General features: G+C 40.5%; 1 protein-coding gene across 4 annotated transcripts in view; it reads right to left on the reverse strand.

The window, feature by feature from the left end:
* The window catches only part of LOC140725377 (diacylglycerol kinase delta-like), a 161,447-nt gene that overhangs the window by 54,449 nt on the left and 92,167 nt on the right, over positions 1–14,831 (reverse strand). For 3 of the 4 annotated variants that reach the window (XM_073040779.1, XM_073040778.1, XM_073040780.1), the window contains 2 exons: positions 12,340–12,472; positions 10,365–10,471 (listed from right to left, as the gene is read on the reverse strand). In XM_073040779.1, the coding sequence (XP_072896880.1) occupies positions 10,365–10,471; positions 12,340–12,472 (240 nt within the window). Of the gene's footprint in view, positions 1–10,364; positions 10,472–12,339; positions 12,488–14,831 lie in introns of those variants that run through there. The other variant, XM_073040781.1, reaches the window with a different exon arrangement.

Here is a 14,831-nt window from a genome sequence, read left to right on the forward strand (position 1 = left end):
ACTAATATATTCCTCCTAAGATATGTGGGTTACCAGAATTTGCTGACAGACTCTACCTGTGGGTGAACCAAAGCTTTTTTGTAGCTGTAGCAGTACTTCTATGCCCTTGTAATCCAGTCCTTTAGATATAAGGAGAGCACACAATTAACCTTTTTATTTCTTACCTCCTCAAGATATTTTAAATGATTTGTGTACATAGTCCTCAAAATCTATTTAAACCTTCACTACTTTCCAGCTTATTACAATATAGAAAGCACCCTGCTTTTAGATTCAAAGTGGATAACCTCACATTTTTCTCACTTAAAATCCATTTGCTACTTTCTTACCTATTCATTCGATTTAATAAATCTTATTAAATATTTCTAGATTAATACTTGCATTTACACTACCTGCTGTATGGCTTACCTCTGGAAATTCACACACATGCTTTTCTACTCTATCATCTATGTCATTTATAAATATGATGAATAAATGTATGTTTCGTTGAAATCCTCAAAGCATGTTACTGCTTATATCTTGCTGATCTGTGTATCTGCTAATCTAGGTACCTGCCAATTATCCCTTATTTATGTATTTAGTCAACAAGTCAGTTTTCTAGATAGGGTAATAATTTGCCTTCATTTCCACGAGCATTAATTAAAGTTAACAGTCTCTCCAGAAGACATTTGATGAAGACATTCATAAGTTCAAAAAAGTAACATCCACAGTAATTCCCTGTCAAATCACATCTGGAAAAATTCAGTCCAGTCACCTTATCCTCTACAAATTCACATGGGCTTTCTGCAATGAACTGAAAATGCTAGTAAATATTGGTAGCTCAGGTTGAGGGGCTTGTTGTGGTGTTTGCCGAGCTTGGCAATTAGCTTGCAGACATTTCATCACCAGCCCAGTGACATCCTCAGCGCACTGTTGTTGCTGTTTCGCTTTGGGAGTGTTTATATATGCTCCCATTCGCTTGTCTCAGTCCTGACTGGCTACCTCTTACAGTTGACCTTTGAATTCTGTTGACTCATGTTTCTTTGGCTCTGTGGGGTTCACAGATGGTGTCTATTTCGATATATTTGTTTATGGAGTTATCAGAAAAGAACCACACTTCTAAAAATTCACATGCCAGCTTCATTTTTGGCTGCACCAGTACCTCCACTGTATCCCAGTTAAAATGGTGTCCTTCTCTATCTTCATGTACCAAGATCAGTGACAGTGGATCACGTGTCTGCACTGCCAGTTTCTGTTCCTATAAACAAGTTTAGAGTATACGCCCTGTCTGGCTGAGGTAGTTCTTGTTGCATTCTCCACAGGTAATCTTGTACACCAGATTGATTTTGTTGGTTGTTTTTACTGGTATCTTGGCTCTTATGACAAGCTTCCATAAAGTCACCATTAGTTTGTGAGCAATTGTGATGCTAAGAGGTTCGAGAATTCAAGCTGTCATTTCTGAGATATTCTTGATGTAGGGCAAGGTCGTGACTTGAGTAAGATCTGTGCATCTGGTGTCCTTCTCGGTACATGAAGACAAAAGAACACCAGTTTAACAGGGACATCGTGGAGAATCTGGTGCTGGCAAACACGAAGCAGGCGCGAGAATTTTAAGAAGGGGTTTTATTCTGATAACTCCTTAAACAAACATACTGAACCCCCTAAGAGCCAAACAATTGCAAGCCAACAGAATTCAATAGTCAACTGCAGGGGTAGCCAATCAGGACCGAGGCATGTGAACAGGGGCCTATACAAGTGTGAACACTCTCAGAGAGAAATACCAACAACTGTGCACTGAGGATGTTACCTTGACTGGGTCTGCAAGCTAACTGCCAAGCTTGGTGGACACCATAACATCAAATGAAATGAAAATCTTTATTGTGTTATATCACTCTATTATATTACAGATAATGCAGCTAACTAGTCTTTAATTTCCTGATTTCCCTCTTTTGCCTCTCTTTAATAACTGGATAACACAATAATCTCACTATAAATGAAACATTTTGAAAAGATAGTGCCATTATATGGCAAATACTTGTGTGTGACTCCAATGGGAATGATCAAATATTCCCGGTTAGGACTACTACAGCGGAAATCCAGTCATAGCCATGGGTATTTCAGTAAGCAGCATTGTTTTAAAAATCTATCGATAATCAAAATTGACGAACATCGGACGGTAGACTTGGGTTGAGAGTGCAGTTCCCCTTTAAGAAAATAGAAGTGGAGATGCTGGGCAGGTTTACAGCTACAATTAAAACGCAGAGGAGGTGGGATATGCTTTAAGATTAACTCATCATGGTGCACAGAAGTGGTGGTTGTGTCTCAGTCCTGCTCACCCACCTGAAATATCTAGTCAAATGTCCACTTTTATCTGCCGAGGAAGTTTTCCGCCATCATCCTAGTAGCGGCGTACATTCCACCTCAGGCCAATGTCAGGCAGGCACTGGAGTTGCTGAGCAGCGTAACTAGCAGACATGAAACTGCACACCCGATGCCTTTCCTATCATTGCAGCAGATTTTAACCAGGCCTGCTTGAAGTCTCTGAATAACTACCATCAACATATCACCAGTAGAACAAGAGCAGCCAACGCACCTGACCACTGTTACACCACCATCAGGAATGCTCACTCTGCTATCCCACACCCACACCTTGGAAAATCTGATCACATGGCTGTACTTCTACTCCCGGTGTACAGGCAGAGACTAAAGACCGCAGCACCAGTGGTGAGGACCAAAAGAGTTTATTCAAGAGAGGTGGAGGTGCGCTTACAGGACTGCTTTGAGTTGGTGGACTGGACAATATTCAGGGATTCATCTTCAAGTCTGAACGAATCTGAAATACAGTTGTCACCGACTTCATCAAGACCTGTGCGATGAGTGTGTGCTTTCGAGAACATACCGGACATACCCAAACCAAAAACCAAGAGATTAACCGACACAGTCATTGTCTATTGAGATCTGTGGCAATCAAGATAGGTAATCCAGAACAATACAAGAAGTTTAGGCACGAAGTACAGAAGGCTACTTTAAGGGCAAAAAAATGACACCGATTGAGATTAGAGGCAAAAATCAGATGCATTTTAGCTCTAGCAGGGTTTGCAGGCCATTACTTCCTACAAAGCAAAACCTAGTATCATGAATAACTGTGACACTTCACACCCAGATGAACTCAACGCATTCTATGCACGGTTTGAAACTACACCTGTGCGAATCCCTGCAGCATCTGGTGACCCTGTCATCACTGTTTTAGAGGCTGATGACAGGCCATCTTTTAACTGGGTGAACCCTTGCAAGGTGTCAGGACCTGATGGCATGCCTGGTAGGGCTCTGTAAACCTGTGCCAACCAACTGGCGGTAGTGTTCAAGGACATCTTCAATATCTCTCTGCTGCAGTCGGAGGTTCCCACCTGCTCAAAAGAGCACAATCATACCAGTGGCCAAGAAAAGTGGGTGAATTTCCTCAATAACTATCACCCAGTGGTATTCACATTTACTGTGATGACGTCCTTTGAGAGGTTGGTCATGGCTAGAATCAACTCCTACTTAAGCAAGGACCTGGACCAACTGCAATTTGCCTATCTATAGCAGATGCAACCTCAATGGCCTTGAATGACATCAGGCTGCTGTACATTGATTACAGCTCAGCATTCAACAATTCATACCCTCACACCTAATCAACAAGCTCCAAAACATGGGCCTCTGTACCCTCCTCTGCAACTGGATCCTTGACTTCCCCTCCAGGAGACCATAGTCTGTGCGATTGGAAATAACATCTCCTCCCCACTGACAATCAATACTCCTGCACTTCAAGGATGTGTGCTTAACTCACTGCTGTACTCTCTCTACACCCGTGGTGAGTGGCTAAGCACAGCTCAAAGAGCATCTATAAATTTACCAACCATACGACTAGTGTTGGCAGAATTTCAGATGAAGACGAGGAGGCGTACAGAAGTCAGATAGATTAGTTGGTTGAATGGTGTCACTGTAACAACCTTGAACTTTGTCAGTAAGACCAAAGAATTAATTGTGGACTTCAGGAAGGGTAAATTGAGGGAACACACATCAGTCCTCATCAAGAAGTGGAAAGGGTGAGAAGTTTCAAGTTTTCAGTGTCCTGCCTAAATGACTACCGTCCCGTTGCACTTACATCCATCATCATGAAGTGTTTCGAGAGGCTCGTCATGAGGCATATCAAGATCCTGCTGCCCCCCTCACTGGACCCCCTGCAGTTTGCATACCGTCCCAAACGCTCAACAGACGACGCCATTGCCACCACCCTCCACCTGGCCCTAACCCACCTGGACAAAAAAGACACATACGTTCGGATGCTGTTCAGACTTCAGTTCAGCATTCAACACAATCATCCCTCAGAAACTGATTTGAAAGCTGAGCCTACTGGGCCTGAACACCTCCCTCTGCAACTGGATCCTAGACTTCCTGACTGGGAGACCTCAGTCAGTCTGGATCGGGAGCAGCATCTCCAACACCATCACACTGAGCACAGGGGCCCCCCAGGGCTGCGTGCTCAGTCCACTGCTGTTTACTCTGCTGACCCACGACTGTGCTGCAACACACAGCTCGAACCATATCATCAAGTTCACCGATGACACGACCGTGGTGGGTCTCATCAGCAAGAACGACGAGTCAGCTTACAGAGAGGAGGTGCAGCGGTTAACGGACTGGTGCAGAGCCAACAACCTGTCTCTTAATGTGAACAAAAGAGATTGTGGTTGACTTCAGGAGGGCACGGAGCGACCACTCCCCGCTGAACATCGACAGCTCCTCGGTAGAGATTGTAAACAGCACCAAATTTCTTGGTGTTCACCTAACAGAGAATCTCACCTGGTCCCTCAACACCAGCTCCATAGCAAAGAAAGCCCAGCAGCGTCTCTCCTTTCTGTGAAGGCTGAGGAAAGTCCATCTCCCACGCCCCCATTCTCATCAGATTCTACAGGGGTTGTATTGAGAGCATCCTGAGCAGCTGCATCACTGCCTAGTTCGGAAATTGCACCACCTTGGATCGCAAGACCCTGCAGCGGATAGTGAAGTCAGCTGAGAAGATCATTACGGTCTCTCTTCCCGCCATCACGGACATTTACACTACACGCTGCATCCGCAAAGGAAACAGTATTATGAAGGACCCCATGCACCCCTCATATAATCTCTTCCCCCTCCTGCCGTCTGGGAAAAGGCTCTGAAGCATTCGGGCTCTCACGATCAGACTATGTAACAGTTTCTTCCCCCAAGCTATCAGACTCCTCAATACCCGAAGCCTGGACTGACACCTTGCCCTATGGTCCTGTTTATTATTTATTGTAATGCCTGCACTGTTTTTGTGCACTTTATGCAGTCCAGTGTAGGTCTGTAGTCTAGGTAGCTTTCTGTGCGTTGTTTTTTTACGTAGTTCATTCTAGTTTTTGTACTGTATCATGTAATATCATGGTCCTGAAAAACGTTGTCTCATTTTTACTGTGTACTGTACCAGCAGTTATGGTCAAAATAACAATAAAAGTGACTTGACATGACTTGACTTGAAGTTCCTGGGTGTCAACATCTCTGAGGATCTATCCTGGATCCAAAATACAGATGCAATACAAAGAAGGCATGACACTGGTTATATTTCATTAGGAATTTGAGAAGAATTAGTATGTCACCGAAGAAACTCACAAATTTCTACCAGTGGAGAGCCTTCTAACTGGTTGCATCACCATCTGGTATGGAAGTACTACTGTACAGGATTGGAAAGAAGCTGCAGAAAGTTGTAAACTCATTCAGCTCCATCATGGGCACTAGTCTCCCCAGCATCGAGGACATCTTAAAAAGGCGATACCTCAAAAAGGCAGCATCCATCATTAAGGACCTCCATCACTTCTCTCATTACTACCATCAAGGAGGAAGTACAGGAGTCTGAAGACTCATACTCAATGTTTCAGAAACAGTTTCTTCCCCCCCGTCATCAGAATTCTGAATGGACAATGTATCCATGAATACTACTTCAGTGTTATACTTTCCCTGTCTTTTTTGCACTACTTATTTAATTTTCTTTTATTATATATACTTCTTATTGGAATTTATCGTTTTTATTATGTATTGCAATGTACTGCAGCTGTAAAATGATACATTTCATGACATATGCCAGTGATTTAAACTCATTTCTGAATCTGAACAGTTCAATAACTGAAAGCAAGTCACTTATAGTCAGAGCATCTATGATGTTCTTAACTACACAGAAAATCTCAGTACAAAAACATACTGAGTGACGCATTCTGAATTCACACAATTCTTTATCATGTTTACATTGTTTACAGTAATTTGGTGAGTCTTTGGTCCTGTTTCTTTTTTCTTAGGATATCCTAGATGCTATTTTCAGCTGTATTCTAAACAACAGAAAAGAACAATAATTCAGCCTACCATTTTCCTCTTCTCATTCATTGTATTGATATTATGCTTTATAAAGGGATCCAAAGAACACCCCCTTTTCCTACAATGGGAACTGTTAATAAAGTGGCACAGATCATAATGTAGGAAATCAGTAGGCAGTCCAGCTGAAAGAATTAGCTTTGATACTAGCAAAGACCAGCATGAACGGCTTGTTTGGCTAATGCAGTGCAAGGTTTAAAAAGAGCTCTGGGCCTTTTTTCAGTGAGCTGCAAGTATCATGAGCAGTCACTTGTTTAGCTGAGGTAGTTTCCACTAAGTTATTTTTCTCTTTCTTTGTCTATTACTATATGTGAGAATGGGTCCAGGGTTAGCAGTATGGTCTTCGTATGAGAAGTAGGAAGTCTGGTTAAATACATCTGCACAAAGTGCATCAAGCTGCAGTTTCCAAGAGTTCATTTTAAGGAAATGGAGCTGCAACTTGATGACTTTTGTTTCAGATGGAAGAATGAGGAGGTGAGGCATGTAGCCACCCATGGGTTGCAGGAGGCAGGTACTAGGTGTCTGCCAGGAGTGGGAAAGAGAATAGGCAGCTAGTGCAGAGTACCCCTGTGGCCATTCCCCTCAATAATAAGTATACTGCTTTAGATAGTGTTGGGAGTGGGTGGGGGGTTAGATTACCTACCAGGAGGAAGCCACAGCGACTGGGTCTCTGGCACTGAATCTGGCCTTGTGGCTCAAAAGGGAAGGGCAGTATGCCAGAAATTCAAGAGTGTCAGGGGGCAGAAATGAGTCTAGTCACTGAGAAGGTGCTTGGGAAGCTGAAAGGTCTGAAGGTTGGTAAGTCACCTGGACCAGATGATTTACACCCCGGGATCCTGAAAAAAGATAGCTGAAAGGATTGTGGAGGCATTAGTAACGATCTTTCAAGAATGATTTGATTCTGGCCTGACTTCAGTGGTTGGGAAAATGTTAGAGTCCATTATTAAGGATGAGGTTTCAGGGTATTTCGAGCCACATGATAAAATAGACCAAAGTTGGCATGGTTTCCTTAAGGAGATATCTTACCTGACAAATCTGAGGAAAAAACAGGCAAAATAGGGAGAGTCAATGGATGTTGTTCAGAAGGCCTTTGACAAGGTGTCACATATGAGGCTGCTTAACAAGATAACAGCATTACAGGAAATATATTTGCATGGATACAAGATTGGCTGACTGGTAGGAGGCAAACAGTGGGAGTAAAGGGAGCCTTTTCTGGTAGGCTGCTGGTGATTAGTGATATACCTCAGAGGTCGGTGTTGGGACCACTTCTTTATACATTATATGTCATCGATTTAGATAACAAAATTGAAGGTTTTGTGGCAAAGTCTGCAGACGAAATGAAGATAGGTGGAGAGATAGGTAGTGTTGAGGAAGCAATGAATCTGCAGAAGGATGTGGACAAATTAGGAGAATGGACAAAGAAGTAGAAGAAGGAATGTAATGCAGGGAAGTGTAAGGTCTTGCACTTTGGTAGAGGGAATAAAGGTGTACGCTATTTTCAAAATAAATTCAAATATCAGTGATACAAAGGGATTTGGGTTTCATTGAGCAGGACTCCCTAAAGGTTAACTTGCAGGTTGAGTCGGTGGTAAGGAAGGCAAATGCAATGTTAGCATTCATTTCAAGAGGACTAGAATATAAAAGCAAGGATGAAAGGCTGTGGTTTTATAAGGCATTGGAATTAGAATGCACTTGGAGTACTGTGAGCAGTTTTGGGCCCCTTATCTCGGAGAAGATGGGCTAGCATTGGACAGAGTCCAGTAGAGGTTCACAAGAATGATTTTGGCAATGAAAGGGTTCATATATGCGCAGCGTTTGATAGTTCTCGGCCTACACTTGCTGGAAGATCAGAAGAATGAGGATGAGATCTCATTGAAACCTAGCTAATGTTGAAAGGCCAAAAGAGTGGATATGGAGAACATGTTTCCTATAGTGGGGGAGTCTAGGACCAGAGGGCACAACCTCAGAATAGAGGGATGTCCATTTAGAACAGAGGTGAGGAGGAATTTCTTTAGCCAGAGAGTGGTGAATCAATGGAATTCATTGCCACTGATGGGTGTGGAGGCCAGGTCACTGAGTATTTTTAAAGTGTAGGTTAATAGGTTCTTGATTAGTCAGGGCATTAAGGTTACAGGGAGAATACAAGCAAATGAAGTCGGGGGGGGGGGGGGGTTAATAAATCAGCCATGATGGAATGATGAACAGATTCAATGGGCTGAATGGCCTAACTCTGTTCCTATGTCTTATGATCTAATAAGAAATGAGCACTGATCCAGGCTAAAGGACTGACATACATTTTGGTTCTTGGGTAAGTGGACAAGCACACAATGTATTAATGAAGCAGCAAAGCCACCAATTAATTTTCCAGCTTATATCTCAGTTTTTAAAAGCACATGGCAGCAATGCAAGAAGACCCCCGCATTGTAGGATTAGACCATGCTTCAACAGGATTTAGATTCCTGTGTAAGAGACTAGCTAAGAGCCCTACCTAACATTCTAGCACAGACCTCATCTAAATATCACATGATTGTTGCAACAAAGGGAATAACAGATTCTAGCATCCTATGACAAGTACACATTTCTACATAAACTATTTTTGGATTTTATGCAAGGGACTAGCATAGATCTCAGCTAAAGTATGTCATGAAGTCCAGCTAATTTAATGTAAACGAGATTAAGGGAACCCTCAACATAAAGGCTTCATAATTCATCTGTCTCAAGATTTTGTGATTATCCAGCAAGCGCAGCAATGAGAAAGACAGAACCTGGTGATAAGGTTTACAGGGTGTTTGTACAGTGGTGAGGAAGTAAGTAAAACAGATCCCAGCATGGATGACTAGTACATGCCTGAGGGGAGGTTTCTCTCTCTCAACTTTTCATTCAGCTGCAGAAATGAAAATTAACAGAGCACAGTTAAAAAAATTACAATGTACAATGTACATTGGTAAGCAAGTAAACTCAAATGGAAGCAAAGAATGAAATGTGCAACCGTCTCACAATTGCAACATTGGCAAAGATTCCTCTGGCACTGTTTCTTGGAAATGCAAGAAGGGAACACAGACATAAGTTAATCCTTGTAGAAGCATCAAAATAAATTAGTGTTCCCCCTACGGTTTGAAGCCTTGTGAGAGGTTTTATCTTTTGGATTGAATGTTAAACTGAGGAGCTGCTTGTTCAGTTGGAAGTAAAAAAAATCCAAGAGCACTATTTGAAGCATTACATGGGAATTTTCATGATGTCCTAATACTCAATCTGATTTGCTAAAAACATCTGGCCCTTTACACTGTTGCTGTTTCTGAGGCTTGTCTTATGTTATAATAGTGACTTTACTACCAAAGATTTTGTTGGTCTTCAAGGGCTTTAAAATATTCTGAGGCTGTGAGAGATAGTGTTTATTTGGCCACAAAGATCTCACTAATCTAAAATAAAATGTTTGGCTTTACCTAGTCTTACCAATCGGGGGAGCTCCAATATTTAAAATTCAGATTGAGGATTTCCGAAGAGAGCTCCAGCTCTGCAGCATTCTTTCTTGTAATCACCATCAATCAAGCATGATTTCCCATTGGTAACCCCCTGAAAACGATTACTTTATTCCATTTCGCAACCATTCACTGCTCAGTTCTATGTTCCCAGGTAACTGCTTGCTGCACATTGTTGTGTTCTTTCCTCCAGTGACTCCAGTTACCACATTCTCCTGGTAAAAACCAGCTTTGCAAGGGCATATTCCTCCCGAAAAACCATTGGTGCTCCTTGGTAACCACATACTTGTTCAATGTAAACTATTTCATGAAACATTTTAAATTCATCTCTCATCAGTCTAGACTCTAACCCCAAAAGGATCTGAACTCACAATATCAACATCTTAATCATGTTGTATCATTCAAAAGCAGTGGATGATTTCCAGACTGTTTAGCACTTGCTCAGATTTTCATTTATCAGCATTTGCTTGACTCCCATTTACAACATACCCCATCTTCATCTTCAATTATATCTTTGGCAATTGAGGCCAGCGTTGTCCACTTGCAGTTGTTGGTGGCTCGCACAGCACAGCGTTTGTGAGCTTTGAATTTACATACTGTGAACCAGAAAGGAAAGGACACATGAGAGAGAAAGAGAGGGAGAGAAAGAGAAAAAGAGACTCATCAACAGTTATTCTGTGTTTGTGTGGTGTGTGTAGGTGCAAGTGTATGTGTGTATACTTGTTTGGCCACCGCAAGTACAAGACCAATGTTTTTGTGCAGAGGCGGGAGAAGAGGGATGGAAAGACGTACTATGCAATAAATGCAAAATCTCAAATCCTAAAGCCAAGCAAGTACTAATCTGTTTCCATTAGGATTTCAAAGATGGACCATCTTACCGCCGTAAATAAGCTTGTGCTGATCATTGTTGTGTAAGATATGACAGTCCCTGCTGTATAAATCACTCCCATTTAAGCAGGTGGATGTTATACCTCTGAATAAGGACATTAGGAATTCATACAATATTTCCAAAGGTTAAAGAACAAGAAATGCGCAATCTGCAAGTCAGGCAGCATCTGTGCATAAGGGAACAGAGTATAACCCTCCATATTAAAATTCCTTCATTGGAACTGGGAAAGTAAGTAAACAAATTTTAAGTTGCAGAGAGAGTGTGGAAATGGGTGGATAGGACAAAGGGAATATCTCCATTAAAGAAAGGATAGGATTGCCAGGATGATTCTAACTACTGAGCCAATGAGTTGAAAGAGGGCAGTTAGAGAGTGAGAGAGAGAGAGAGAAAACAAACAAGGTGCCAAATCTTTCACTAGAAACTTCAACTCTGTTACTTTTTCCACAGATGTTGTCTGATCTGCTGAGCGTTTCCAGCATTTTCAGTTTTTAATTTAGATTTCCAGCATCTGAACATCTTTGATTTTCAGTAACTCAAGACAAGCCTAGTTTACAAGCCCTCTGAGTCACTGGGATCTAGGTTGCCATGTTATGGAAATATCTAACTTACAGAGCAAAAGTATCATTTATCACTGGTTCATATTTACTTAGATCTTTTGCAGATTTGCACTAATAAGACCTCAGCACATGGGGCTAAGAGTTCACCTCCTGGACTCTTCATAGAGTGAAATTATATGGTACTAATGCAGTAGCCTCATTATCAGGAACTTTTTCTGAGAGTCACACTTCTGCAAATACTCTAAGGCTTTAATTCTACAGTTTTTTGTAAATATAAGTATTATGTATTGATAATTATATGACTCGGTTAAATGGTTACATTATTGGCACAGGTTAAAACAGGAAATAAGAACAAACACTGAAAATGATACAAACATTGGCAATTAATAAAGTAAATGAAAAATTAATAAAAAGTGAAGAGACAAAAAATAACAAGAAACTGCAGGGCATTCATTATAACTTTACAAGATGTTAATTTCAGAAAAATTAAACATTTCTTATGATGAAGATGCACAGTAATCCTACTCAGAGAGGATAAATTTCTATGCCTTTTGTAAATCAATAAAGCACTTCTCTTAATGAGGGAATATCTATCAAGAAGTTTTCTAGATTTAAAAGCATATTTCTTTCATTCAGGAAGAATATAGTCAGAATGTTCCAGATCAACACTCTGTTTTGCAAGTACCCTATACTTAGTTTTGTGCACTAAAACCAAAGGTCACTCTACTAATGAAATTATACTTACTTGGCCTTGTCTTATTGAGGTAATTACTAACTTTGATTGTCCTCACATGAGCTAGTAGCACAAGGAGAGTGCAGGAAATGGCATAAGTGTGGTATTGTTAACAGGATAAACTAGGGTAAGGAGAGGATTAAAATTAGAAAGGCCAATGTTAACAGTAAAGTCAGAAGAAGTGCAACCATTAAACCTCCTGTCAATAAATATCTTTGATTAGCTCTAAGGGATGGTCAGTGAGAATGAATGAACTGAGAAACTATTGCTATATCATCTTCTTACCTTCACAGGACAATCCATGAGATGTTACGCCAGACAGGGCTTCTCGACAGACATTGCAATATGTGGGTCGTGCATGTGAGCAAGCGTACCAGTTGTGCATTCCTGAGAAATGGTCCATGCTGTATTGGGTTGACTGCTCAGAGGAAAGAATATTCAAAACATTTAGCAGGTATTACCATGCAATTTCTTGTTAGTCACCCTATTTGATCCAATTAAGGCAAGCTGAAATTGGTGAGACCAGCTAGCAAACAGTGGAAAGATGCTTAGCTTTATGCCATCTTACATATCTTTCTGTTGTTATGTCAGCATTTCTCCACCCCCAAGCACTGATTAGTTAGTCCTAAATCATCTGGTGATAGCCAAAATTCATTGGCAATGCACAAGGGAAAATGTAAACATTCTCAATTCCTAATTTGTTCTTATTCTCAAGCTATGAATCTAAATGCAGTTCTGAAATACACTGTTTAAATCAACCACAATGCAATTTCCCAATTTCCATATTCTCAACTGCATAACTCAATGCTGGTCACTCCCTCAATCACAATGTCTAAACTGGTGATTTTGCTAAATCTTTAGCTGACTGTAGCTTGTGGGCGGTTTGGCATTGTGGGACAGGTAGAGATAGGGGTGGCAATGAATCACAAAATATGGTCAAATGTTACCATCACCACACGAAAATTTGCTGTAAACAGGCTTAAAAAAAAAGGCAATCAGTTATCTGGTATCTAATCGTTTCACTCGATTACGCAAAGAGTAGTCAGAAACTCGGAGAATGGTCTCTTGCGAGCGTACTGTGCTTACACTATAGCTGAGGGCAGTAAAACAGGAAAGAGGCAATCATGAGCAGCATCATGACGCAATGGAACATTAACCATCAAAATGAACAGTTCCCAAATAAGACACGATCATGCCCTCAGTTAGAGAAAGGGATAAACCCTTACTTCACTGTGTTCTGAATTCTGAGATGGTACATCACCTTGCAGGGTAACATAAATCTAACAGAATAACACGATCAAAACAATTGTGTAAAGAGTCACAACTCAGGACCTACATGAAACTCAAATAAACAAAATAATGAGGCTAGAAATCCTTCACAAAGTTTTTAATTAATTGTCAGTAGAGGACAGGGGAGTACCAGATGAGAAAACAAAAAGCAGGAAAGTAGCTAATCAAACAAATTATCTCCATGCCAATGCCAGAAGTGCTACAATTGAAAATAAAGGCATATTCAGTAAAGGGAAAATGAAGTGATAAACATTACAACAATCAGTCTGCACTTTGGGCATTGGTCAGAGCCAAACAGAACAGAATATGGGAGTTTACAGAAACAAACAAAAATGAAACATGGGGAGGGGGAAGTGATGCAACTACAACCAAAATACATTTTTAGGGTGAGTGGAAGAACTCTAACTGGATGAAATCACAATGGCAGAATTAAGGGACAAAAAGAATGTTAAAACACTGGAAAGAAATGTAAGCCTACAAGCAAGAAGTATTGCAGTAGAATTCATATCCAAAAGTTAAGAAATGTAAGCCTACAAGCAAAAAGTATTGCAGTAGAATTCAGATCCAAAAGTTAAGGAAGTTTCAAAGCTGAAAAACTGTGGCAATATTTGAAGACCTTAAATGTTACACAATAGGAAGGAACACTAAGAGGATATTAAGAGAAATAATTTTATCCAGAAACTGGTTAGCATATGGAGCTTGCTATTATGAAGAATAGCTACATGTAATAGCAAAGGTGCACTTAGGTGAAGCTAGATGAATATGCAAGGGAGAAAAGGTTAGACAGTGTTTGCTGAATAAGGGTGGGAGAATACTAATGTGGAGCACTGGAATGGAGCCGGTAAGTTGAATGGCCTATTCTGTACTGTAAGTACTCTGTAGCAGTGCACAAATAGAAGAGAGCTGTTTTATTAAATAAATTAAATTTGACAGCAAAGGAATTACACAAAGGAAAGACATCACTTGATTGACAATGCTTAAAGAACAAGGATGTTCATATTAAATAATTAGAAAAACAGCACAGCATAAGACTAAAGTAAAATTTCTAAATTTTCATTTTGTCTGGGTGAACCGTAGAGTAACAAAAAACAGGAAAGATTGGAGATGTGAGACAGGGAAAATAGGGATAGAAAGACTGTAAAACTGCAGACAGGCAAAATAATATATGAAAAATTAGCAAGTCCCTAGGACCCAAAAGATATCATACAAGTATATTTGGAAAAAAAAGAAAAGCAAAATTTAATTAGATTTGAGCTTTCCCAAAAACTGCTCTAAAAACATCTGAAAATTAAAAACTAGGCAAGATTACATGTCTATTTAAAAAAGGAAACAAGTCAATGAACCATTGGTCAATGAAGTGGCTTTCAAGACTGGAAAAAATCAAGACTTCATTGGGAAGAGAGCAATGGGAATGAAGGAATCTAATTGAGAGAATCAGGTTAATCAAACCTGGGATTTTCATTTGGATAATGATTTTACCAATGTAA

This window comes from Hemitrygon akajei, chromosome 3 (genome assembly GCF_048418815.1).
Source record: "Hemitrygon akajei chromosome 3, sHemAka1.3, whole genome shotgun sequence".
NCBI lineage: Eukaryota > Metazoa > Chordata > Chondrichthyes > Myliobatiformes > Dasyatidae > Hemitrygon > Hemitrygon akajei.